This window comes from Protomyctophum bolini (assembly GCF_963924005.1).
Source record: "Protomyctophum bolini genome assembly, chromosome: 2".
Taxonomy (NCBI): Eukaryota; Metazoa; Chordata; class Actinopteri; order Myctophiformes; family Myctophidae; genus Protomyctophum; species Protomyctophum bolini.
This window is the reverse complement of record NC_137863.1, coordinates 3,309,742-3,335,686: the sequence shown is the minus strand read 5'-3', so window position 1 is coordinate 3,335,686 and position 25,945 is coordinate 3,309,742. Positions and strand designations below refer to the sequence as shown.

General features: G+C 44.8%; 2 protein-coding genes across 5 annotated transcripts; both read left to right on the top strand.

Moving 5' to 3' along the window:
- The first annotated feature begins 5,840 nt into the window (after positions 1-5,840).
- On the top strand, positions 5,841-8,894 carry LOC308336465 (E3 ubiquitin-protein ligase TRIM39-like). Its single transcript, XM_080793830.1, has 2 exons — positions 5,841-5,910; positions 6,742-8,894. The coding sequence occupies exon 2, from the start codon at positions 6,915-6,917 to the stop codon at positions 8,403-8,405; it is 1,491 nt and encodes a 496-aa protein (XP_080649956.1). The 5' UTR covers positions 5,841-5,910; positions 6,742-6,914; the 3' UTR covers positions 8,406-8,894.
- Positions 8,895-10,556: 1,662 nt separating this feature from the next.
- nek4 (NIMA-related kinase 4) lies at positions 10,557-25,679 on the top strand. 4 transcript variants are annotated; one of them, XM_080784720.1, is made up of 16 exons: positions 10,557-10,782; positions 11,854-12,120; positions 13,069-13,266; positions 13,551-13,658; positions 14,319-14,473; positions 17,021-17,108; positions 17,240-18,043; positions 18,370-18,426; positions 18,854-18,988; positions 19,752-19,925; positions 20,683-20,755; positions 21,159-21,271; positions 21,592-21,683; positions 22,949-23,160; positions 24,475-24,611; positions 25,197-25,679. In XM_080784720.1, exons 1-16 carry the CDS (start codon positions 10,696-10,698, stop codon positions 25,293-25,295), a joined length of 2,799 nt encoding a protein of 932 aa, XP_080640846.1. In that variant the 5' UTR covers positions 10,557-10,695; the 3' UTR covers positions 25,296-25,679. The 4 variants fall into 4 exon arrangements, with proteins under 4 accessions (XP_080640846.1, XP_080640845.1, XP_080640844.1 ...); XM_080784719.1 differs by having other exon boundaries at positions 18,842-18,988; positions 21,595-21,683; XM_080784718.1 differs by having other exon boundaries at positions 18,842-18,988.
- The last annotated feature ends 266 nt before the right edge of the window (positions 25,680-25,945 follow it).

Genomic DNA, 25,945 nt, shown 5'->3' with positions numbered 1-25,945 from the left:
AAATCATCAACACTGGTTTGGGGGGATTCTGCTGCGAGTGGTTTCAGTTGCAACTTTGTTGCATTGCGTATCATTGGTGTGGACTGGGGCACACGCACACGCACACGCACGCACACGCACACGCACACACACACACACACACACACACACACACACACACACACACACACACACACACACACACACACACACACACACACACACACACACACACACACACACTTCCTGTGTGGTAGGGCTGGCGGTTTGTCGTGTATCACAATGGGTCATTGTCAGTGAACACACTGCTGCCCCCGCAGAGCCCTGGAACATGAATTCCTCATTTTCAGGCAGAGATGAGCCGATTTCCTGCTTGTATAATCTATATGTATCAATTAGTAAATGACATAATAATATGAATCATATATGAATTATTATTGATTGACTATAACTAAAAACTAAAAAACACTTCACAAACAAGAAATGCATTATAAAAATCCACTAACTAACGGGGGTTATCTCCTGTTCTGTCAGTGGTCAAAAAAGGCTCATTCATTTATAGAGGAGCCACACAGTGGAATGGACTGGAATCCAGTGTTAAACTGACCTCCAATCTGAGGACATTTTAAACAGAAGACTAAACTATGGCTACTGGAAAAGGTTCCCCCATAAAAGGGTCATCTTAGAGGGATGGATAGGGACGTATACCTGTTGTGTTGTGTATGTAATGTATATGTATTTGTGATGTATTTTAAAGTATTGTTCCGTTCAGTGTGAGAGGACCCCAGTGGAAATAAGTCTTTGGACTAATATTCACACATTAGAAGGACAATATCAGAACCATAAGGCTGTGTGTTTTTTCAATGAGTCTAACATGGTTCAAATGGAGTTTGAAGTTACAAGGCAGGGTGGCGTGTGGCATGTGTGATGTGATATGATGCATGATATCATGTGTGATGTGATATGATGCATGGTATCAAATATCTAAATATTTAATCAAGCACACCCGTGTGAAGTGAGTTATCGTCATACATCATCTCATTCTGGCCAATCACAATTTGCGTCCTCACTTTTCTGCCCTCACATTTAGCTTCGATATGTTATTATCAGCCAATCAAATCATCTCTATATGGGGTGATCAGCCACAAAAATGTGGAACGCCCTACCAACAGTCATTAAGACATGTGAATCCCTTGACTCCTTCAAAACCGCTCTCAAAGGGCACCTACAGATGGCTGCAATTCAAAACTGGCCCTGTAAAATCTGAATCCCCCAAATCTTTGAATCAACAAATCTTTGAATATTATATATTCTTTCAGAAGACCTTTTATTTTATTTTGACGTCAGGCCTAAATGGGTTAGAAATGTAGCACCTGGAGCAATAACTACTGTGGCTTTAATCAGAAAACAAGAAGTGCTTGACTTAAACCTCTCTTAAAGTCTCTCTCTTGTAGCAAAAATCACACCCATGTTAATAGAGGGGTGATCTTACATCCTCTTGCGTCATCATGATGTGAAATAGACACTATGCTATTTGCTCAGACACTATATGACGTAAAATCCTCCATTCATTGTCAATGGAAATGTAATGTTTGTGTAGGACAAAAATAGACACTATTCCATATTTGCTCAGACACTACTATGACGTAAAATCCTCCATTCATTGTCAATGGAAATGTAATGTTTGTGTAGGACAAAAATAGACACTATTCCATATTTGCTCAGACACTACTATGACCTAAAATCCTCCATTCATTGTCAATGGAAATGCAATGTTTGTGTATAGGACCAAGTTTGTGAACACACACTAAAATCTAAAACATTAAGAGAAAACTTAAACTAGAGAGCTGCATGCACGATTCTGCACGAGTCTTCACAAAAACGAGATTGCATTGCAGGTGTCTGACCTTTAGTTTTTTCCAATGCATTGTGCAGCACTGACCCCTGACCCCCAGAAGTATTCAGTGTTACATTTTTACAACACCGTGAGAGGAACCTCACACAATAGGAAGCAGAATAAGCGTGGCGTTGGGGGGGGGGGGGTGGAGGGGGGGGGGGGGGGGGGGGGTGGAGGCATTGCTACATTAGGTTCTCCATTTTGCCAACGCCGTTGTTACAGACAGTCTATCTCTGACGACCATCAGCCAAAACAAACACTACCATCAGAGGTGCCAGTCAACAGACACTTGGTTGCATGCTGAAAATAGCTGATCTACAAGCTCACAACGCGTCGCTGTGAGCTTGTAGATCGGCTATTTTCAGCAAGTGTAAAAACACTCATTACGACGGCATCAAGGCACCGCCAAAATACATTTTAGTCGACTAAATCAACTGTAGATTTAGTCGACTAAAGTCTTATGACATTTTAATCGACATTCCAGGTGACTAAAACTAAATGAAGTTTCAAGTCCAAAGACTATGACTAAAACTAAAATAGAAATGTGCTGCCAAAAACAACACTGCACCGGGTCAGTTCTGCCCGTCTGGAATATCCCTGACCCGTCACTATCAGATTCTATACAGGCTATATGGCTGCCGTGTGCAGGTGGCATGACTGGCAGTGGTGTCAGTGACTCCCTTCAAAATGAGCTTATTAATTGATAAACTTGGTACACAGTAGTACAGTTAGCTGTGTGTGTGTGTGTGTGTGTGTGTGTGTGTGTGTGTGTGTGTGTGTGTGTGTGTGTGTGTGTGTGTGTGTGTGTGTGTGAACATGGAGAGAGTGATGAAGGAGGGAGAGCTGGTGATAGAGAGAGGGAGAGAAAAGAGAGAGGGGGAGAGAGCGGTTGGGAGGGACGGTGAGAAGAAAGGAATTAAGGGGGAGGTGGAGAGAGATAGAAAATGACAGGGAGAGAGAGAGAGAGAGAGAGAGAGGAGTGAAAAGTGAAAGCAGGGAAAGTAAAATGAAACCCCAAACACTCAGAGCTTATGCAATATGAAACTATATTATACAAGTTACGACATCAAACAATGTCCACATGCCAGCAGCCCTCAGTCTCCCTGCAGTGACAGCCTTATAAAAGACACGGGTCTTTCCCGTGAAGATTGATTGGACTATAATAATCACCGTTTCTATATTTCGGTCAGACAGTCTCATTTGTAGGTTGTCTACTTTTAAAGGTGTATTAAACGCAACCACGTACATTGCATCGGCAGCGAAAAGGGTCAACGACTAGTCATCATTTTTAATTCTAAATGAGCCCAATAATAAGTTTATGTCCCCATTGCATGGACGCCGGACTGCATTGTTTACATATAGTAGTAGTTCGTAGCTGATAGAGAAATAAACTCGAACCCCTGCCCTGCACACAGCTGATCGGGATCCCATAATAGCGACGCGATTATAAAGCTAGATAAGACACAAGCCTGTATATGACAGACAGATGTTGGGGGGTCAGCTGTCAGAAGGCAGCAGATCATGCATGGAGGAGTCAGTGCATGGAGGAGGAGGAAGAGGAGCGCTCCTTCCTTCCACACGAACATTCACCATCACAGTATACAGTCAGAGAAAGAGAACAATAATTGAAAATTCCATAATATGACAATAATAATAACAGCCGGCATTTACCTGCAACGTGACGGGTTTCAAAGGTCGAAGCAGAAGCAGGAGCGTCTCTCTCTCTCTCTCTCTCTCTGTGTGCGGTTCTCCGTCCAACTCCGTTCAGACAGAAAACAGAAAGCACAGGAGCACCGGCACGCCCCCTGATGACGCCACTGCACAGGCAGGGGTGTGTGTGTGTGTGTGTGTGTGTGTGTGTGTGTGTGTGTGTGTGTGTGTGTGTGTGTGTGTGTGTGTGTGTGTGTGTGTGTGTGTGTGCGCGCGCGCGCGCGCGCGCGTGTGTGTGTGTGTGTGGGCGGCACCAGGGGCTGATTGAAGGATGCAGCAGCCAATCAGAGGGCGTACTGTAGTCTGTGTGGCACAGGTGGTAATAATAATTATCGTTCACTTTCAGGTTAACTGTATATACGGAACAGGTGCGTCTAAACCTCTTCCATTATATGTGCTGTTTGTTCAGTAAATAACAGCCTAAAAGGGGTTTTCCCCAGCTCTGTATAAACGATACTGTACCAAAGTAACTAAAATAGGCTATGCAAAAGGGTAAAATATAATTTAGATAGTAGCGTGTTATGTAAAGAGACAGGTGCCAGGTTCATTTGTTGATCTTGGCATCCTACCTATATAGTCATGTGTACACTTTTTCCCTCCGAGGTGGTGGAAAGCCTGGTGGGCGAGGTAGGTTATGTGTACACAGATTTATTTCTATGCGTTTGATGAAGCCTACCTCGTATTATTTTACATTGCTCACTGTAAATCGCTCTGAATTAAGAAGAGTGTTTTATGTTGTGATCAATAAGAGTCTTTGGTTTCTTGTACGTGTTTATTAACACTGTCTGAAGTCAGGGTTCATGCCTACATTGTAATTGAAATGAGTGCATACATGTACTTACTAGTTCAAACTATTTGTCACTTTGTCAGTATTTTTTTATCGTCAAACTCTATGAGCAGAAATAGGCCCATGCTCCATGGTGTGTTTATTGATTGATTTCTTGATTGATTGATTGAAATATGTATTAACAGTTTGCAGAATGACAGTACATTTCAAGCACAAACTCAATACAAAGACTGTTAACTGTGAGTGGACGACCCAATAAAGCATTACACTTGTTTACAAGAGGGTCCACCTTAATTGTTCAATTCATCATACATTCAGATAATATATGCAGTAACTTTTAGGTCTACTTCAGTGGTTTTCAACCAGTGGTCCGGGGACCCCCATGGTCCTGATCGAGGGGGTCCCAGGTGGTCCCCAGCTAAATTGAGAGTTGGTAACCAAATGGACCCTTATATATATCTCCATTTTAATCTCTCAAGAGTTACATTATTGTTAAACATCGGCATTACTTAATAATTGACAAGAAGTCTACTCTACACAATTCAATTAGAGAATGTAGAGGAATTGTTATCGTTTGAAAGAAAATATTCTTTAGTTTTGGGTCTGAGAGGGTTTTGGGTCTGTGGCTCAAATGCTGAATAAATAATGTGCCTCGAGGATCGATTATCCTCGATATGAAAAGCGTTGAAAGCCACTTTAATACTTGAAGGGTTGTATATGTAATGTGTTGTCTCTAATGCGTTTGTGGTCTAATGCACCCTCTAGTGGAAGGAGGCGGTATATGCATCTTAATCAGTTAAGATTGAACAGTTTGCATTTCAAGCACAAACTCAATACAAAGACTGTTAACTGTGAGTGGACGACCGAATTAAGCATTACACTTGTTTACAAGAGGGTCCACCTTGTTCAATCCATCAAAACATTTAGAGACGTAGGCTACAAATTTAATAGACACTTCTATAGTAAAAGAACAGAGCAGGAATTCATCATAAAGGAGGTAAAAAGGGAAAAGAAACATATAGGCCTACAGTGATCGTAATCATAAACACGAATTGAACAAACTTAACACCAGGAGCCAATGTGTGTTGCATTTCATTTCAAACAGTTTGTGTTCGCCGTCCCGCTGGAGATAGCCATCCATTTAACGACCACCAACTGTGATTTTTTGATGAATTGAACAACTGGTGGACCCTCTTGTAAACAAGTGTAATGCTCAATCGGGTCGTCCGCTCACAGTTAACAGTCTTTGTATTGAGTTGTGCTTGAAGTGTACTGTAATTCTGCAAACTGTTGTGTTGATAAGTATTTAAATCAATCAATCAAAAACCAACGTGTTCAGAAATATCAGAGTTTACCTGTCTGTGTGTCTGTTTTCTGTTGCGCCTTGCTCGATCCATTGCTCTGTGGTCGACATGGTTCCCCTCCGGTCTAGACCTAGCAGTAGCAGGTCAACACAGAGCAGCAGATTTCACATCATGCTACACTGAGGACATCCGACATACGGTCGTGACTCGTGAAACAGGCAGAACAAAAAGGGGTAAAAGGTTTTTTTCCTTGCTGCCACTGTGCAAATGCAAAGAGCAATGAATGAGCATGACTTCACTTGCAAAGTACTAGAATGTAGTTTGTCCTTGTAGTCTGTAGTGCGGCGCTGAGGTGCTATACGTGCTAAGCTAACATATAGTTAGACTAGCCCAAATTTTTTGATTCTCGTAGAGGTTTTTTTCGATTCTCGTCAGAATCGGAAAAAAAACCTCTACGAGAATCTAAAAATTTGGGCTATAGTTAGACCATTGTAAACATCCGAATTCTCTCCCCACGTTAGCCCCCTTGCTATTATGAATACGTGTGTGTGTGTGTGTGTGTGTGTGTGTGTGTGTGTGTGTGAGAGAGAGAGAAAGTTGGACAAACGATTCATCTCATTAGTTGTCTTTAGTAAGGCATTCAGAGTTCAGACCTCGACATCAAATGGTTGGTTGCGTCATGGGAATTATCCCTCCTGACTCCACTAGAGTGTGCTTTTTGTGCAGGTCCAGTATTATGTGTACCAAAGATCCTCAGAACTTAACTTAACTTTCCCAGCCAATCATGTATAACATTACAAAACAACCCACTCTGCTCTCTTAACCTTTTTGTTTTTATTATCTACCTCTTTTCCTCAGATGGTCTGAGGTTAGGTTTAGGAATAGTTCTACATTTAGATACATCAACGACCATGCAGTGTTGACTTTCACCCTATGCTTTCACCTCCAATAGCATTCTTCTTATATGTAAATGAAGTGTCTTAATCCTGTGTGTGTGTGTGTGTGTGTGTGTGTGTGTGTGTGTGTGTGTGTGTGTGTGTGTGTGTGTGTATATTTTGCAACAGGTCTGTTGTGGTGGCGTGTCAAAGCTCCTCCCCCGGCCAGACTCATCTGAGACGATAAGATTTGACCAAAGACAAAGATTGATCAAACTACACAACTTCAGGAAACATTCTAATCTAGAGGAAGAAGTATTACCGTCCAGCACTGACATTGTAGTTTCACTCAAGAGACAAAAATGGCTTCCGCGTCGTCTCTTCCAGAAAATGACTTTTCCTGTCCTGTGTGTCATGACATCTTTAAAGATCCCGTGATACTGTCCTGTAGCCACAGCTTCTGTACAGCTTGTTTGCAGCAATGGTGGAGAGCGAAGCGCATAAAGGAATGTCCAGTTTGTAAGGACATACATTTGGCGGAACATCTACCCCGTAACCTGGCTCTGAAGAACCTGTGTGAGGCCTTCGTACAGGAGAGACATCATCAGAGAGCTTCAAAAAAACGACCGAGATCTTCGTCGCCGGGGTCCGAGGATCTCTGCGGTCTGCACGCCGAGAGACTCAAGCTGTTCTGTCTGGGGTGTCGACAGCCGGTGTGTCTCGTGTGTCTGCATTCAGAGAAACACGCCAAGCACAAATTCAAACCTGTCGACGAAGCCGCTCTGGATCACAAGGAGGACGTCCGGAGATCACTGAAGCCTTTAGTGGAGAAACTGGAGGTCTTTAGTGAAGTAAAAAGGAAAAGTAAACTAACAGCAGCACACGTTGAGCGCCAGGCCTGGCGCACAGAGACGCACATTAAGAAAGGGTTCAAGAAGCTTCATCGGTTTCTAGATAATGAAGAGGAGGCCAGGATCACTGAACTGAGGGAGGAAGAGCAGCAGAAGATTCAGGTGATTAAGGAGAAGATTGAGGGTCTGAACAGAGACATGAGAGGCCTTTCAAGCAACATCAGATCCATAGAGGAGGAGCTCAGAGCCGAACCCGTCTCGTTCCTGCAAAACTACAAGACCACGATGGAAAGAGTCCTGCGGTTCACACAGCAGCAGGACCCACAGCCGGCGGTGGTCTCCGGACCGCTGATAGACGTGGCCAAACACCTGGGCAACCTGGCCTTCAGAGCCTGGTACAAGATGAAGGACATCGTCTCCTACTTTCCTGTCATTCTGGACCCCAACACGGCCTATCCAGGATACGCCCTGTCTGGAGATCTGTGCACCCCCGCATACATCCTTAGACCAGAGGCCCTAGACCATCTGGGCTCTGAGCTTCCCGACAACATGGAGAGGTTCGACCATCAGCCCATCATCCTGGGTTCCGAGGGCTTTGACTCTGGCACTCACAGCTGGGACGTGGACGTTGTGGACCGCACGGACTGGGAAGTGGGTCTGTTAGCCGAGTCCTACCAGAGGAAGGGAGACCGAAAGGGTAATCATTGGAGAATAAGGCTAGAGGACGGGATCTACACGGCCCAGTACGTAGTACCAGGGTCACTCACCGGCATACAGGTCCTCCCATTGGAGACGGAACCTCAGAGGATCAGAGTCCAGCTGGACTGTGATGGAGGAACGCTGTCCTTCTCCGACCCCGATGCTGCCGACACACACATACACACCTTCACGCACACCTTCACAGAGACACTGTTTCCGTACATTTTGGATATCGGTGATCGTAGTGACACTGTGAGGATATTACCGGGTAAGATTAGTGTAACTGTGGAACAATGCCGTTAGACCGTACTGTCTCCATTGCTTTAAGACATTCAGGGTCATTATTTTGTCTCGTATGTTTGAGAGTCATTATTGTGTTTTCAAAATGAATATCAAGAATTGTATAAGCAGATTTTCTTTTTTTTTGTAATTCACATTTATATACATGTACATGTTGTGACAAATAAAATGCAGGATACTTTGCAGAGAACTTTTAACTCAAAGTCCACAAGGGCATAATTGTCTATTGCAAAAATGCATGGAAAAAGCAATGCCCCAGACGTGGGAACAAAATAGATTTTCCAGGACCTTTTGTTTTTTTGGTTCCCCAGTCCAGATGGCCTACAGTTACACCCACAGCACATTGTGACATTGACAGCAATGCTGACTTATTCTCACTGGCTTGTTTATTCTGTGAATTTAGTTAATCAGTCAGTCTGTTATCTCGTTGGTGAGCAGGATTTGTAAGTTCAATATGAATTTGACCACATAGAGTTCAGTGAGTCAAATCATAATAAAAGACAAATACCAACAAAAGACACTTCAACGTTTTCTCATTTTGTAATTTACTGTCCAGGTGTGTGTGTGTGTGTGTGTGTGTGTGTGTGTGTGTGTGTGAAGGGGCCCCCACTCTATCCATTATATAATGTTGGCTATTAAATTGACCCGAGATCAGATTCTAAAAATGTCTTCTACATCCTGATAGTTTTCTGAAAAAGCTATGTTTCTATGTCAGTGGTTCTTTGATTTTTCAAAAATAGCAGACCTACAAGCTCGCACGCTATGACCTTGTAGATCTGCTATTTTTCAATAGCTAGTAAGCATAACATAATGCTAACACCAAAAGGGGTTCCCGCCCTATTAGCAGATACAAGCTGCTGTTTTTGAAAAGATTTGAAAAAACATATTGAAAATGTTTGGAACATTTTCAATCGGTTTGAATTTGGTTTCACATCAATCTACTCTTCTGGGGGTCCCTGCCAAAATAGTTCCAGACGGCCATTTTTGGGGTCCTTGACATGACAATGTTTAATAACTACTGAATTAACTTATTATTTGGCTATGTTTTGACCCTCGCATCATTCAAACATTCAACAAATTAAAACGGGCTCTAACATGGAATAGTAGTCTACTCTACATCCTCTGTACTGTATGCATCCACTCCAGTGGTGAAAGTACAATTTACAATTTACAATTTAGGCATTTAGCAGACGCTCTTAATCCAGAGCGACTTACATTAAGCAAGAACAAAAGCATGGGAATACATCACATAAAAACATTTATCATGAAACATGCGTAAGCTAAGAAAGTAACAGTGGAATATCTATATAATGAAACTTATACGTATAAACTATACATATATACTACTATGCTATACATATGTACTATATGGCGTGCTATGACTATATAGTAACAAAGTAAATGCACTCAAGTACTCTATACTTAAGTCTAATTTCGAGGTATTTCTACTTTCCAATTTTCAGTACTTTTAATTCTACTGCACTACATCTCAGAGGAAAAGTATTGTAGGCTACTTTTACTTATTTGAAAACGTTAGTTAGCCTACACAAGTTACTTTGTAGATTTTGATTATTATTACAAAACGTTATACTTATTTATTGAACCAGTGGTTCTCAAAGTGGCGTCTGGGGACCCCTAGGGGTCCTTTAGAGAGTTCCAGGGGGTCCCCAGTTAAATTAATGATAATTAGGAACCAAATGGACCCTTTTATAGGTCTATGTACGCTCTCAGAGTTAAATTAACTTAGATTTTTACAATAGATAGGTCCCAGAGATAGAAATGCCATTATATATGTATTATATATGGGAGACCGTAGCTATAGCTAATTCAGGTCAAACCTGGGGTCCTTGAAATGAAACTGGTTGTTGCATTTGTTTTCTAATAGGGGGTCCGCAAGCTAATGACTGTCAATGTTGGGGTCCTTGATATGAAAACGTCTGAGAACCATGCAGTGCGCCACCACTGCATTCAACCACTAGATGGGGCTCTACCGTTAAAAAGGCATTTTATTTGGGGTTTAGTAGTAGCCCCTCTCTCTCGTTGGCGGTTGCTTAGTGACGGAAAGCTGTGTGTGTAGCAGCTACTGATATGATTTCCTGTGTTTTGAAAGTCGTCTTGTCTTGTTGGCACTTTGCTAAAAGAAGAGATTTACAAACAGGCAGTCAAGATTCAGATTGACAAGTTCAACCTTGCATCTGCAAGATGAGAATAGATCATTGCTATCGTTTGTAATAAACGTAGCTTTTCTACTTAATTGGATTTATGAAGAGGGTTTTTTTTGTTGCGATGAGTGATGAATAATTACAGTTTCATCCGAGTGGTTGGAAAGGGGAGCTACGGTGAAGTGAACCTGGTGAAACACAAGACTGACCGAAAACAGGTAAACGTTTATCTGATGACGGAGAAAACAATCTGTTAAAAATAGACCTATATATACATGCAATTATTCTATAATATGGTTACTTTAGTAACCCGTTAACGTTGAGCTAAATCAGCTAAGCTAACTTCTTGTTGTGACAATAAATCTTAAACGACTACTGTATAATGGGCAGTACGACGGTGTCGCGTGGCAGAAAATAACTGGTTAGCTTTTTTACTGTACGTTTCTATAGAATAGATCATCCTTTTTACTGTACGTTTCTATAGAATACATCATCCTTTTTGACCAACGGACTTCACAGTAAATAAACAACAGGAATTTGTGTATTTTGTGTGTATTACGCTGTTAGGACATGATAGTGAAATGACAAAGAAATTATGATAATACTCAAATAATAATAATAATAATACTAATTCTATAAAATGATGCTTATTGGGAATTGAGCATAAACAAAACAATGTCTATCAGTCCATGATTTCACATCTTAAAGGACAACTTTAGTTTTTTTCAACCAAGGTTCATGTTTTAGGTTGTTATTAGAGAAAGTAAAAGATGCTTTCTTTTGTTTTTGGGATTTTTGCAGTTTTTGACAGGGGGGCGGGGGCATTCGAGCATGGGGCTAAATAGGTATTTTTTTACAAAATATTATGGCGATTTATTTATTATTTATTATTTTATTATATTTACTATAGTCCTAATAAACCCCAAGAAATTACATCTGGCCACAAAAGATCACAGGATCTATTGAATGTGACAAACTGACATATTGAGCCTATACACACAGTATAAGCCTTCCCCCAGTAGGCTACCTTCACAATCAGTAGATCCTGTGATCTTCTGTAGCCAGATGTAATTTCCTGGGGTTTATTAGGACTATAGTAAATAATAAAAAAAACTAATCACCATCAAATTTGGTAAAAAAAAATACACATTTAGCTCCATGCTCAAATGCCCTCGCCCCCCTGTCAAAAAGAGCTAAAATCCCTAAAACGACAGAAAGCAGCAAATGAAAAATCTCCTCCTCCTCCAGTATGTGGTCAAGAAGCTGAACCTGTCTGTTTCCTCCTCCAGTATGTGGTCAAGAAGCTGAACCTGACCACGTCCAGCAAGCGGGAGCGGCGTGCGGCCGAGCAAGAGGCCCAGCTGCTGTCCCAGCTGCGACATCCCAACATCGTCAACTACAAGGAGTCCTGGGAGGGGGACGACTGCCAGCTGTACATCGTCATGGGCTTCTGCGAGGGCGGCGACCTGTACCACCGGCTGAAGACGCAGAAGGGAGAGCTGCTGCCCGAGAGGCAGGTGGTGGAGTGGTTCGTGCAGATAGCCATGGCACTGCAGGTATGTTGTTGTTGTTGGCATTAGATAACACTATGGATGGATGGACCCAGTGGCGGCGCCTGGGTGTAAAAAAAAGTGGGAGAGAGGGGACAATATTCTAGATGGAGAGTTGAGACTAGAGACAACGACAATTCATCCATCCATCCATCTTCAACCGCTTATCCGTAGTCGGGTCGCAGGGGGCAACAGCTCCACCAGAGTGCTCCAGACTTCCCTCTCCAGAGCAACATTAGTGACTTCCTCCTTGGGGGGGATCCCGAGACGTTCCAAGGCCAGTGAGTTGATGTATTTCCTCCAACGGTCTCCTCCCAGTGGGACGTGATCCTTGGTCTGCCCCGGGGTCTCCTCCCAGTGGGACGTGGTCCTTGGTCTGCCCCGGGGGTCTCCTCCCAGTGGGACGTGATCCTTGGTCTGCCCCGGGGTCTCCTCCCAGTGGGACGTGGTCCTTGGTCTGCCCCGGGGTCTCCTCCCAGTGGGACGTGGTCCGTGGTCTGCCCAGGCGGGGGTCTCCTCCCAGTGGGACGTGGTCCTTGGTCTGCCACGGGGGTCTCCTCCCAGTGGTCCTTGGTCTGCCCCGGGGTCTCCTCCCAGTGGGACGTGATCCTTGGTCTGCCCCGGGGTCTCCTCCCAGTGGGACGTGATCCTTGGTCTGCCCCGGGGTCTCCTCCCAGTGGGACGTGCGTCGAGGACCTCCCTAGGGAGACGCCGAGAGGCATCCTAACCAGATGCCCGAACCACCTAAACTGGCTCTGTCCGTCCATCCGTCCGTCGGTCTCTTTTGAATACTGATTGAGTGTGTGTGTGACTGTGTGTGTGTGTGTGTGTGTGTGTGTGTGTGTGTGTGTGTGTGTGTGTGTGTGTGTGTGTGTGTGTGTGTGTGTGTGTGTGTGTGTGTGTGTGTGTGTGTGTGTGTGTGTGTGTAATTCAACACTATACATATATATATAGTATCTGCACGAGAAGCACATCCTTCACCGGGACCTGAAGACGCAGAACATCTTCCTGACGAAGACCAACATCATCAAGGTGGGCGACCTGGGCATCGCCCGCGTCCTGGAGAACCAGAACGACATGGCCAGCACGCTGATCGGAACGCCGTACTACATGAGCCCCGAGCTGTTCTCCAACCGGCCCTACAACCACAAGGTAACACTCTGCTACATGACACACTCTACTGCATAACACACTACTACATGAGCCCCGAGCTGTTCTCCAACAGGCCCTACAACCACAAGGTAACAGTCGTTATCACACGGCTCGGTTGAACGCTTGATTTTGATTGGTCAATCGCCAAACATGACAACCCTGTACCCAACATGACAGCCCTGTACCCAACATGACAGCCCTGTACCCAACATGACAGCCCTGTACCCAACATGACAGCCCTGTACCCAACATGACAGCTCCTCCTCCTCCTTACTGTGTTTCAGTCAGATGTGTGGGCGTTGGGGTGTTGCGTGTACGAGATGTCCACACTGAAGCACGCCTTCAACGCCAAGGACATGAACTCCCTGGTGTATCGCATCGTCGAGGGGAAGGTACGTACGTTACATAATACACAAACAGGAGATTCCTGTCTTGAGTGTGACGTGATTATTAGTGAGGACCTATTATATGAAGATAGGTTGAAAAGTGGTGAAGTGGTCCTTTAAAACACTTTTAGTGCCGGAAGTGCTTCAAAATAGGAGCTCTGGGGTGCCGGAGTTGTCTGAGCGCTTTGACTCTGAAAGCCACAAACCGGAAACAATTTCCTAAAAAAGTTGACTTCACAAAGTTGACCTCACATTGCGATCATTTTAATTTATACGATATATGATCCAAAAAACGTTCATATTTTGCGGGAGAGAGACGGATGAGGAGCAGAAATGAAGCGCCAGCATATCGATCCGTTCATCACCACGGAGAGCGCCCTGGATCAGGAGATACGAGTCATTCTTTCTGCCGCGCTAACATGTGAGTCAACGGCAAGCTAATAATTGCCTAGAGCGTTAGCATACGGCAAGCGAAAGGACGAACGGACAAAAAAATAATAGGAAAAATTCTGAATATTCTCGCCCCGTATCATTGAGGGTGCGCTAGGACGTCCACCGACGTCCAAGGCACCTCTCGGTTCGAATCCTTAAGACGGCCTGAGGCGTCGTATGTAAAAAATGTGTTAACATTTGTTGCCCCTTTTGCACTTTTTGTTCCCCACCCAGCTGCCCCAGATGCCCAGTAAGTACGACCCCCAGCTGGGGGAGCTGATCAGAGGCATGCTGTGCAAGAGGCCCGAGGACAGGCCCGACGTGAAGCTGATCCTGAGACAGCCGTACATCAAGCGTCAGATCGCCATGTTCCTGGAGGCCACCAAAGAGTAGGCACCGCCCCCCCTCGCTCATAGCGGGACCCTCCTATACGTTTAGAGATGGACCCTCCTATACGTTTAGAGATGGACCCTCCTATAGGTTTAGAGATGGACCCTCCTATAGGTTTAGAGATGGACCCTCCTATACGTTTAGAGATGGACCCTCCTCTACGTTTAGAGATGGACCCTCCTAAACGTTTAGAGATGGACCCTCCTATACGTTTAGAGATGGACCCTCCTCTACGTTTAGAGATGGACCCTCCTAAACGTTTAGAGATGACCCTCCTATAGGTTTAGAGATGGACCCTCCTCTACGTTTAGAGATGGACCCTCCTAAACGTTTAGAGATGGACCCTCCTAAACGTTTAGAGATGGACCCTCCTATACGTTTAGAGATGGACCCTCCTAAACGTTTAGAGATGGACCCTCCTAAACGTTTAGAGATGGACCCTCCTATAGGTTTAGAGATGGACCCCCCTATACGTTTAGAGATGGACCCTCCTAAACGTTTAGAGATGGACCCTCCTAAACGTTTAGAGATGGACCCTCCTATACGTTTAGAGATGGACCCTCCTAAACGTTTAGAGATGGACCCTCCTAAACGTTTAGAGATGGACCCTCCTATACGTTTAGAGATGGACCCTCCTATAGGTTTAGAGATGGACCCTCCTATAGGTTTAGAGATGGACCCCCCTATACGTTTAGAGATGGACCCTCCTATAGGTTTAGAGATGGACCCTCCTATACGTTTAGAGATGGACCCTCCTATAGGTTTAGAGATGGACCCTCCTATACGTTTAGAGATGGACCCTCCTCTACGTTTAGAGATGGACCCTCCTATACGTTTAGAGATGGACCCTCCTCTACGTTTAGAGATGGACCCTCCTATAGGTTTAGAGATGGACCCTCCTATAGGTTTAGAGATGGACCCTCCTATAGGTTTAGAGATGGACCCTCCTATACGTTTAGAGATGGACCCTCCTATAGGTTTAGAGATGGACCCCCCTATACGTTTAGAGATGGACCCTCCTATAGGTTTAGAGATGGACCCTCCTATAGGTTTAGAGATGGACCCTCCTATACGTTTAGAGATGGACCCTCCTATAGGTTTAGAGATGGACCCTCCTATAGGTTTAGAGATGGACCCTCCTATAGGTTTAGAGATGGACCCTCCTATACGTTTAGAGATGGACCCTCCTATACGTTTAGAGATGGACCCTCCTATACGTTTAGAGATGAGATGGACCCTCCTATACGTTTAGAGATGGACCCTCCTATACGTTTAGAGATGGACCCTCCTATAGGTTTAGAGATGGACCCTCCTATACGTTTAGAGATGGACCCTCCTATACGTTTAGAGATGGACCCTCCTATAGGTTTAGAGATGGACCCTCCTATACGTTTAGAGATGAGATGGACCCTCCTATAGGTTTAGAGATGGACCCTCCTCTACGTTTAGAGATGGACCCTCCTATACGTTTAGAGATGGACCCTCCTCTACGTTTAGAGATGGACCCTCCTATACGTTTAGAGATGAGATGGACCCTCCTATACGTTTAGAGATGGACCCTCCTCTACGTTTAGAGATGGACCCTCCTAAACGTTTAGAGATGGACCCTCCTATAGGTTTAGAGATGGACCCTCCTATAGGTTTAGAGATGGACCCTCCTATACGTTTAGAGATGAGATGGACCCTCCTATACGTTTAGAGATGGACCCTCCTATACGTTTAGAGATGAGATGGACCCTCCTATACGTTTAGAGATGGACCCTCCTATACGTTTAGAGATGGACCCTCCTAAACGTTTAGAGATGGACCCTCCTATACGTTTAGAGATGGACCCTCCTATAGGTTTAGAGATGGACCCTCCTATACGTTTAGAGATGAGATGGACCCTCCTATACGTTTAGAGATGGACCCTCCTCTACGTTTAGAGATGGACCCTCCTATACGTTTAGAGATGAGATGGACCCTCCTATACGTTTAGAGATGGACCCTCCTATAGGTTTAGAGATGGACCCTCCTAAACGTTTAGAGATGGACCCTCCTATAGGTTTAGAGATGGACCCTCCTCTACGTTTAGAGATGGACCCTCCTATACGTTTAGAGATGAACCCTCCTATACGTTTAGAGATGGACCCTCCTATAGGTTTAGAGATGGACCCTCCTAAACGTTTAGAGATGGACCCTCCTATAGGTTTAGAGATGGACCCTCCTATAGGTTTAGAGATGGACCCTCCTATACGTTTAGAGATGAGATGGACCCTCCTATACGTTTAGAGATGGACCCTCCTCTACGTTTAGAGATGGACCCTCCTATACGTTTAGAGATGTCAGCATTGCAAATTGAAGTTGACGATGAATTGCCACGCAAATAATTGCCATTAACGATTTAAAATCCATTTAGGTCTGACGTCGAAATTTAAAAAGTTGTCTTCTACATCCTGACAGTTTTCTGAATCGTGTTTATGTATCGGTGGTGGAGATGGATAGAGGGGAGTTGCACCACTCGGTTCACACGGGTGTGATTGTTTTGCTTCTCGCCGCCCCTGCAGGAAAACCGCCAAGTCGAGGAAGAAAGCGGCGCCCGGCGGCGACAACATGGCCGCCGACAGCGCTGCGGTTTGGGCAGCGTCAAAAAGAGTATACTATTTATTTATTCATTTAATACTTCATTAACAGGCTTTGGGCCAATAAGCCTCTATAGTGCCTAGGCTTGTTTCCATTGTATAATATCGGAATCGGTCAGTTTTTTTTCTCCCTTTGACCTTCAGAAGGAGCAGAGGTCAGAGCAGAGGTCACAACAGAGTAAAGTGGAGAACGGCGTCCCGAAGCCTCGCCCAGCCCACACGCCTCCGCCCAAATCACCTCCGCCGCCCGATGACGACGTTTCCCTGGCGACGATAAGCAACGTCGACATCGCTATGGAGACGACGCGGGATCACGACGAGGACCGGGAGGAGAGACGGGTTCAGCGCCGGCCGCGGTCGGCCGGGTCCAAACCGCCAGCCGACGCCGACAACAACAACGAACCCGCGACTCCCCGGGCCGGGGGAGGGGGGGCCGGCGCCTCGAGGAACCGGAAGGCGAGGGAGGAGAAACCGCGGGATCCCCCTTCGCCCCCTCCTCCTCCTCCTCCTGCTGCTTCCCCCTCACGGCGGCACCACCGTGCGAAGCCACCCTCGGGTGTCGAGGGCCGCGCAGGCGAGGAGAGGAGACCCCCTCCCCCCGACGGCGGGTCGCGGTACGTTCGCTCGCAGGCCGCTGCAGCGCCGAAGCCCGCAGCCTCCTCTGCGGTGGAGGAGACGCGGCGGGACGCAGATCACGATAAGGATCACGATACGGAGGACACCTTGGAGTCACTGAAGGGGGCTGCGGAGGCGGAGCGTCCGGCTGCCATTCCTCCTCCCGGGGGGTCCGACTACTCGCCGCCGCGGTCCGACCACGAACACAGCAGCGCGGAAGACGACGGCGGCGTCAGGGAGGAGGAGGAGGGGGGGAACTCGGACGCTATAAATAACGACACCGTGATTCTCCTCAAGGGGGCGCCGCCTCTGTGCCATGCGTCGGATTTACACGTAAGCGCTCTCTACACAGGTGTAGCCTTGGGGCGTTTGTGACAACCAATTTTAACCCATTTTGACCTGAGCTATGTTTCTATGTCAGTCGTTCTTCGCTTTTCTAAAATAGCAAGTGGCACGCTATGAGCTAAATCGCAACGCTTTGTGATGTTCAGCAAATCTGCTATATTTGCCCTATTTTGAAAACCACTACGATAGCAGTAGCCTAGTGTTGACTAATGAGCAATGATCCGATTCCTTTTCCAGGTTTCATTAGGAAAGTGGTCTTCTATTTGTCATAATCATAGATTCATAAATACTCATATAAGGTCTTTTCTTTGCAGGAGAGCCTAGAATCCACAGAAAGACTATTGGAGCCCTTTGACCCCAACGCAGCGCTGGTGAGAAATTTAATCCGGCTTCCGTTCTCCGTTTCCATGATGCTGGGCATTGCTGAATAATAACATAATATTATAATAAAAATATGAAGTCCTTTATTTTGTTTATGTACTGTATTATTTGACTGTAACTTAGTGCACTCTGGCTACATTTATGTCTACAGTATAACCTGTCAACAGTGCAGAGGGCCAAACAAATATATTAGTACCTAAATCTTTATCTCCTTTAGTTCTGGCTCTTTATTCCCGCTACTTTTTTTATTCTTTATTATTAATTTGTATCATTGTTCTTTATATCCCGGCTGTATCTCTTTTCTGTGTATGATCTGTATTTCATAGTTTCTGTAATAATGCCATGACAAGTTGACAACTCAATCCCCCCCATGGTAACCATGGTAACTTGTGTGTTTTCCGTTAGGACTCTTTCCAGGAGGAATGTCATCAACATGTGACCAGACCATGTGACCCGTCTGGTCCATACCTGTCGTTAGAACCTTCCATGTCCCAGCACACCAGACCCAATCAGGACACGGGACCGACCCATGGGGTCCAACACAAGTACAAGGTACACAACGTTCCAAACGTTATGAATCAACTAACGTGGTGAATGTTTTCATCGTATTTTGTAACCGCTCATATCCAGCAGAATAACAAACGCTTCAACTGATATCTCTAGGTTATTTATTTCCCCAAGACAACGTGAAAAACTGCAACACAAAACATAACAATATTCTTTTTAAACACAATTAAACATGAAATATGAATGTCCTTGTTGTCAGTCGATCATGATGTCCTTATAAAGTGTCCATGAATCAAGAAATGTCCGTAATATATAAACAAACACAATGAGATGTACACAAACAATTAACGATCGACAGAATCACTGTTTACAGACAAAGAAAACAACAACATGTAACATACCGTGTGCGCCTTCTGCAGATTATTTTAGGAGAGCTACGTTATCTTCTCTTATATTCTTTATTTAAGGACACTCTTTTTAGACGTGGGAAGAGCTCCTTGCACCACTGAAACTCAGCTTGTTGTGACTGAGTTCAGCTCACACAGGTGCAATGAATGCTGCCTCACTCTAATCACAGGGCTCTGCTCCTGCATGCCCTTCTAGGTCATAATGAACAGCAATAAAGGACCAGGCACCACACACACACACACACACACACACACACAGCATACAAATACAATATGTACCCAAATAAACTTACATACAATGTTCACATATTATACATTTTCAGAAAGGTAAGCAATAAAATAAAATATTACAAAATAATACCCAATGCAGGGACAGCTACATATTTTGTTATTGTCTCCAGTCTAAGGTGAGCGTTCCTAGACCTCTGCCTCCCGCTCCTGCCGACGTCGTTGCCATGGAGATGAAGATGAAGAGGAGCGCGGAGAGGAAGAAGATGACTGTAGAGACGACGACATCGTCCTCCTCCTCCTCCTCGCTTTGTTCTTCCAACGACAGACTTTTACCACTGCCACAGGTTAGTTAAAAGGTGCCACAGGTTAGTTAAAAGGTGCCACAGGTTAGTTAAAAGGTGCCACAGGTTAGTTAAAAGGTGCCACAGGTTAGTTAAAAGGTGCCACAGGTTAGTTAAAAGGTGCCACAGGTTAGTTAAAAGGTGCCACAGGTTAGTTAAAAGGTGCCACAGGTTAGTTAAAAGGTGCCACAGGTTAGTTTTAAAAGGTGCTACAGGTTAGTTAAAAGGTGCCACAGGTTAGTTAAAAGGTGCCACAGGTTAGTTAAAAGGTGCCACAGGTTAGTTAAATAAAACCCGCTGTGGTGGACAGCGTTTTTTTAAACCCTTTCTTTTTATGGAATAAAAGGATTTTCTACTTGAACTGAACAGTTACCTTGGTCCTTCTTTAAGTTCACCACCTTCATTTATTTTTTGACTGTGATTTTTACAAAGTAATTGAACTTTAAACTTTGTCCTGAAATTAAAAAACCCTCTCCAAAACGGTATACAGTTTTCTACAGTTCTGTTTGCTCAATTGGGTCCTTGACTCCTTACTTATGATGAATTCCTGTTCTGTTCTTTAACTATATAGAAGTGTCTATTTGTTTGTCTCTAAATGTTTTGATGAATTGAACATGGTGGACCCTCTTGTAAACAAGTGTAATGCTGAGTCGTCCACTCACAATTAACAGTCTCTGTATTGAGTTTGTGCATGAAATGTACTGTAATTCTGCAAACTGTTAATAAATATTTAAATCAATCAATCAATCAATACTTCCAGCATCGTCCACTCAGTGCCAGAGAGAGGAGACGACTGAGACAGTCCCAAGACACTAACGTCGTCACCCAGACAGGTAAATCACTGAGACAGTCCCAAGACACTAACGTCGTCACCCAGACAGGTAAATCACTGAGACAGTCCCAAGACACTAACGTCGTCACCCAGACAGGTAAATCACTGAGACAGTCCCCAAGACACTAACGTCGTCACCCAGACAGGTAAATCACTGAGACAGTCCCCAAGACACTAACGTCGTCACCCAGACAGGTAAATCACTCTGTTTTTGTTAGTATTAAGAAAAGGTGATCAAGCAAACACATTTCCTGTTTCCTTAATTATGCTTTCTGAAGTGTCTCTGCTCCCAGTCCCCGGCCACAACGACCTTGTCTGCTCACCGTAGCTCTGTTTATTTGTTTATTTGGATCCCCATTAGCTACTACCTTAGTAGCAGCTACTCTTCCTGTGCTCTTCCACAGCTGACACCGCCGTAAGGAGGGCGTCGTATGACGTCACTTCCTCCGCGGCAGAGAACCACAACACACCAGTTGTCCGTTCTGTGTCTGACTCCATCAGTGAGATCAACAATAAGGTAGAGTTCAATGCAATGCAACAACAACCACTACTAGTAGTACTGATATTAGTAGTAGTAGTACTAGTACATACTTAGTAAGTTACTACTCCTATGTCTTAAGCCCTAACCACACCAAAGGGTCACCATGTAACTCCTTGGGTCAGTTAACGCTCATACCGTCTCGACCCCTTTGGTGTGGTCAGGGCTATAAGAAGAAGTAGAATTATAATGCTAAAGGCCCAGGGATAGGATTTTATTGTCCTTTTGTCTTAGTTTAGTTTGGGAGGTCAAGGCCTTCGTCTGCTTTGTATCTTTTAATTAAGTATTTCCTTTCCCAGCAGGACAGGCTGCAGCGGCGACCGTCAGACGAGGACTACTGCAGCTCCTCCACCAGTTCTACAGAGCGCTCAGAGGGAGACCAGAGGGAAGGGTGAGTTCTACAGAGAGGTCAGAGGGAGACCAGAGGGAAGGGTGAGTTCTACAGAGAGGTCAGAGGTTAGGGTGAGTTCCACAGAGCGCTCAGAGGGAGACCAGAGGGAAGGGTGAGAGAGCATCGCAGGGAAGGTTTCCAATACAGCAAACCACTTTGTCGAAAATACAAGCTCATACAATGAGCCTGTATGACCTGCAGCTCAGTGGCCTGAGACTGGGAGGTCGGGGTTCGATCCCCGGCCGGGTCATACCAAAGACTCTGGGAAATGGGACGTAGTGCCTCCCTGCTTGACACTCAGCATCAAGGGTTGGATTGGGGGTATAAGTCCCTGTGACATACTAGTGTCATGTCCAGGGGGTGTACTTGTACATCAAGCTGCCTCACGCTACAGAAACAGGAGTTCTGTACAATGTTCCCCTCAGAATAGGGATGCCAGGATTCAGGTGGTTAATGTAAAAAATTGTAAAGAAAATTCCTATCACTCAAATAATAATAATAATATCTCAAACTTATATAGCGCTTTTCTGAGTACCCAAAGACGCTTTACATGGGGGGGCTTTACAGAGGTAACAACAAATTAAAAACAACTTTAATAGAAAAAGGAAAAATAACACTAAAAGCTAAAAAACATTAAAAGACAGTGAAAAGGGTTAGCTAGGGAAGGCAATTTTGAAGAGGTGGGTCTTGAGGGTGGATTTGAAGGTTTGAAGGGTGGGGGCATCTCTGAGTGCCTTAGGGAGGGCATTCCACAGGGTTGGGGCAGCAAAGGCGAAAGCTCTGTCCCCCCACGTACAGCGTTTGGTTTTGGGGACGTCGAGGAGGTTTGCATCACCAGACCTGAGGGAGCGAGAGGGGGCATGGCAAAGACTTGGTGCCGCCCCCCGGACCCCCTGTTGAAGACCCTATATATTTTTGAGTGGTGCAACCACTCCTACAACCAGCAATGTCCATGTACCTGTTTGTGTACGTGTGTACGTCAATGAGCACGAGTATGTTACTTATTTATACCAGTAGGGGGCGCCAGAAACAGAGAGAGGGGTAGTGCTGTGTCTCTAATGAGAGAGAGAGGGGGGGGGGGGGGGGGGGGGGGGCGGGGAATTGCACCACTCAGTTCACACGTGTGTGTGATGTTTTTATAGTACACTTATCCAGTCTAATAACATGATCTGGATATAATATTGATATTTGATACTAGGGATGTCCCGATTTCCAATCCAACGCGATCTATTTCCAACGCATGCTGTTTGTGGGTGGTCCAACAGGAAGAGTGAATGCAACGACATGCAGGACCTGGTCCAGATGATGACCCAGACGCTGCGCCTGGAGGGCAGGGAGGGCGGGGGCGAGCCGGACGGAGGACTCAACTCCAGCGCGTTGCCCGAGTTTAAGATCAACAGGAAGTACAGGGACACCCTGGTGCTCCATGGGAAGGATCGGGAGGACCAGGACCTTCCACTGAGCCAATTACCACTGAGTGAGATTCAAGCACACACACACACACAAGAGCGTGCGCACACACACACACACGCACCCCACTAATAACAAAAGAATGACTTGCTACTTAATAACTTCCATATCAAACACCAATCAACAATCAATCATCTAGATCAGTGGTTTTCAACGTTTTTCATATCAAGGGAAGGCCTATAGATATAGAGCACCGAAGTCTGACGTCACTTTCAGTAGAGGGCGCCAGTCCAGTACACAGGTTCATGTCTTTTTTTAGTTAGTATTATAATCCCCATAGGGGTATTTTTAGATCGCTTCATATAAAGAACTGTGTTTGAAAAATAAACCGATCACCTCGGCCTTTCTGTCAGGAGGAGTGGCTGTGTGTCGTTAATGATGTCCATTAATATTTGATACAGCCAGTTTCTGGAGAAAAATGGAATTAATAATTGGCTGCAAAAGCCTTGAAACTACATATGAAGGCAATGTCGCTGCTAATGTACGTCACGCCCAGCCGTCAACACATTGCGTTCCTGAGATTCCTCGCTGACGTAAGCTCAGCTAGTGGTGACTCGACTCGTACTAACCACGAAACATTAAATATCAATAAAATAAAAATAAACGTAATTAATTAACATTCAGTTTATGTTGTGCGACGGGGCAGATGCAGCCACCCCGCCTACCCGGAAATGTAGTCTCTGGGTTGTTTGACTCGTTTCTAACGCTTATTTTGTTACTCTTTGGGTATATTTGTACATTTCCACCTTCAGTCGATGCTTCATATTATCCATATGAGTGAAAAGGCCGGGATGACGGGGTGCGCACGCTTTTCCGACACACCGAAGATCTGAAGCGGGGGGACATGCGATGCGATGCGAAAAAGCGATGGTCCGACATGCGCTGCTCCCGTGCTTGCGGTTAGGGTTAGGTTAGGTTTGAGGTTTCGGATCAATAGTATGTCGGAACTAAAGCCTGCACCCGGGATGATCGGTTTATTTTTCAAACGCAGTTCTTATATGAAAAGATCTAAAATCCCCCTATGGCAATTTCAATGCAAATAAAAAGGTTACAACACTTTTTTTTTTTTTTTTCTGTTTGCTCCAAAATATTGTGTTGTCACAACTCGAGTTGGCTTTGTCCTGCGGCGTAACCGTCTTTAAATAAATACCTTTTGAAATGTCTTATGGGAAGAATCATTTCCTGGGCCTGGCGTCATCATGAAAGGGGGCGGGACTGCGACGCTCTATTGTGGAGGGGACATTCTGGCTGCAGCCACAAGGTCTACACATAAAAGAATAAAATAATCATAACAAGCGTTCTGCTTCTCGTTCAAATTAAGGTTCCACCTCTGGGCCAGCCAAGATCCGCCGGGCCATCGAGCACCTGAGGACGGACGTGGTGAAGGGTCTGGGGGTCAAACTTCTGGACAAAGTCCTGGACATCATGGAGACCGAGGACGACGATGACCGACTGCAGGTATGACATCACACTGACTGCTGGACATTCTTCACAGCAGCATTTAACCCATTTTGACCTGGGCACGATTCAAAAATTGTCTTCTACATCCTGACAGTTTTCTGGGGAAAAAAAAGGTCTATAGCAGACCTACAAGCTCGTGGCGCGCTATGAGCTTGTAGATCTTGAAAATGTGCCGCAAACCTTTTGGATATATATTCTTTCAGAGCGAACATTTTTAACTCAAATCTTTGCTTCTGGAAGGTCCCTGTAACAACATATTTTCAGATGGGGGTCGGCGACCAATTACATATATATATATTTGGGGGTCCTTGACATGAAAATGTTTGAGAACGACTGACATAGAAATTAGAAACATGAGGTTTTTCAGAAAACTGTCAGAAGACATTTGTAGAATCGTCCTCGGGTCTACTAGAAGCTCTCACACAACATAAGGACAATGTTTAGGGCTTGAAAATGTGAACTTTGCCTGCAACAAACAAACACATTTGTGAAATTGTTTATATGATGAAAACCAGAGATAAGATTCATATTTAACTCGGTTGGCTAAAATCAAATGTCATTTGTTTTTTCAAAACATTGCAGCTGTGCCTTCGAGACCAGATGGGAGAGGAGAAGTATCAAGCCTTTGCTGTGATGGTGAGACAGTTGAAGTTCTTTGAGGACGTTTCCTTCAAAGGTTAGGACGTTTCCTTCAAAGGTTAGGACGACCGACGTTCACGACATGCCCAAGCATTAGCTGACTCTGTATAGGCAATAGTAATCTCGTCTGTAGACGGGTTTTTTTGGTACCTCACTTTCCAGGACATAACAGAAAATGGTGCAACTTGAAGGCTACCTATGCAACCGTTGTGGGTCATAGACTACTTATAATTCCACCTACCGTGATAAGAGTACTTCTGTTAAAATGGTTTCTTTATAATGAAAACGAGGCATTCACAAGATAATTGTATCCATGCTGTATATCTTTAGAAACCCACATTTCATTTGTGCAGCCTTTTGTATGTTGTTATTATACAAAATGTAGATGTACTGTAGATATTATAATTACAATCTTTCTAATAAACATTTTTAAAAAGACGTTTTTCTTTTCTGCTCTGTTTCATAACAGTATTGGTCTCACTCACTGGCAAGAATAGTCTTAACCCATTTTGGTGTTTTAAGCCCAACACACACCGTCTGTGAACGCCGCACGTCAAAACAGCCGCCTCCGTTATTTTCAATGAACCTATCCCACACCGGCGGCGTCCGACGCGCGTTCACGCCTCGCGCTCCGATACGCCACCGTTCTATTTTACAGGCGTTGCCGCGTCGCACCCGGTGTGTGTTGAGCT

Excerpts from the sequence above, each read along its gene's own strand:
- LOC308336465 (XM_080793830.1), top strand. The coding sequence starts at position 6,915 with ATGGCTTCCGCGTCGTCTCTTCCAGAAAATGACTTTTCCTGTCCTGTG.
- nek4 (XM_080784718.1), top strand. The coding sequence starts at position 10,696 with ATGAATAATTACAGTTTCATCCGAGTGGTTGGAAAGGGGAGCTACGGT. Across the intron at positions 13,267-13,550 it reads ACCGGCCCTACAACCACAAG|TCAGATGTGTGGGCGTTGGG; the intron begins GTAACACTCTGC and ends ACTGTGTTTCAG. Across the intron at positions 17,109-17,239 it reads TTTGGGCAGCGTCAAAAAGA|AAGGAGCAGAGGTCAGAGCA; the intron begins GTATACTATTTA and ends TTTGACCTTCAG.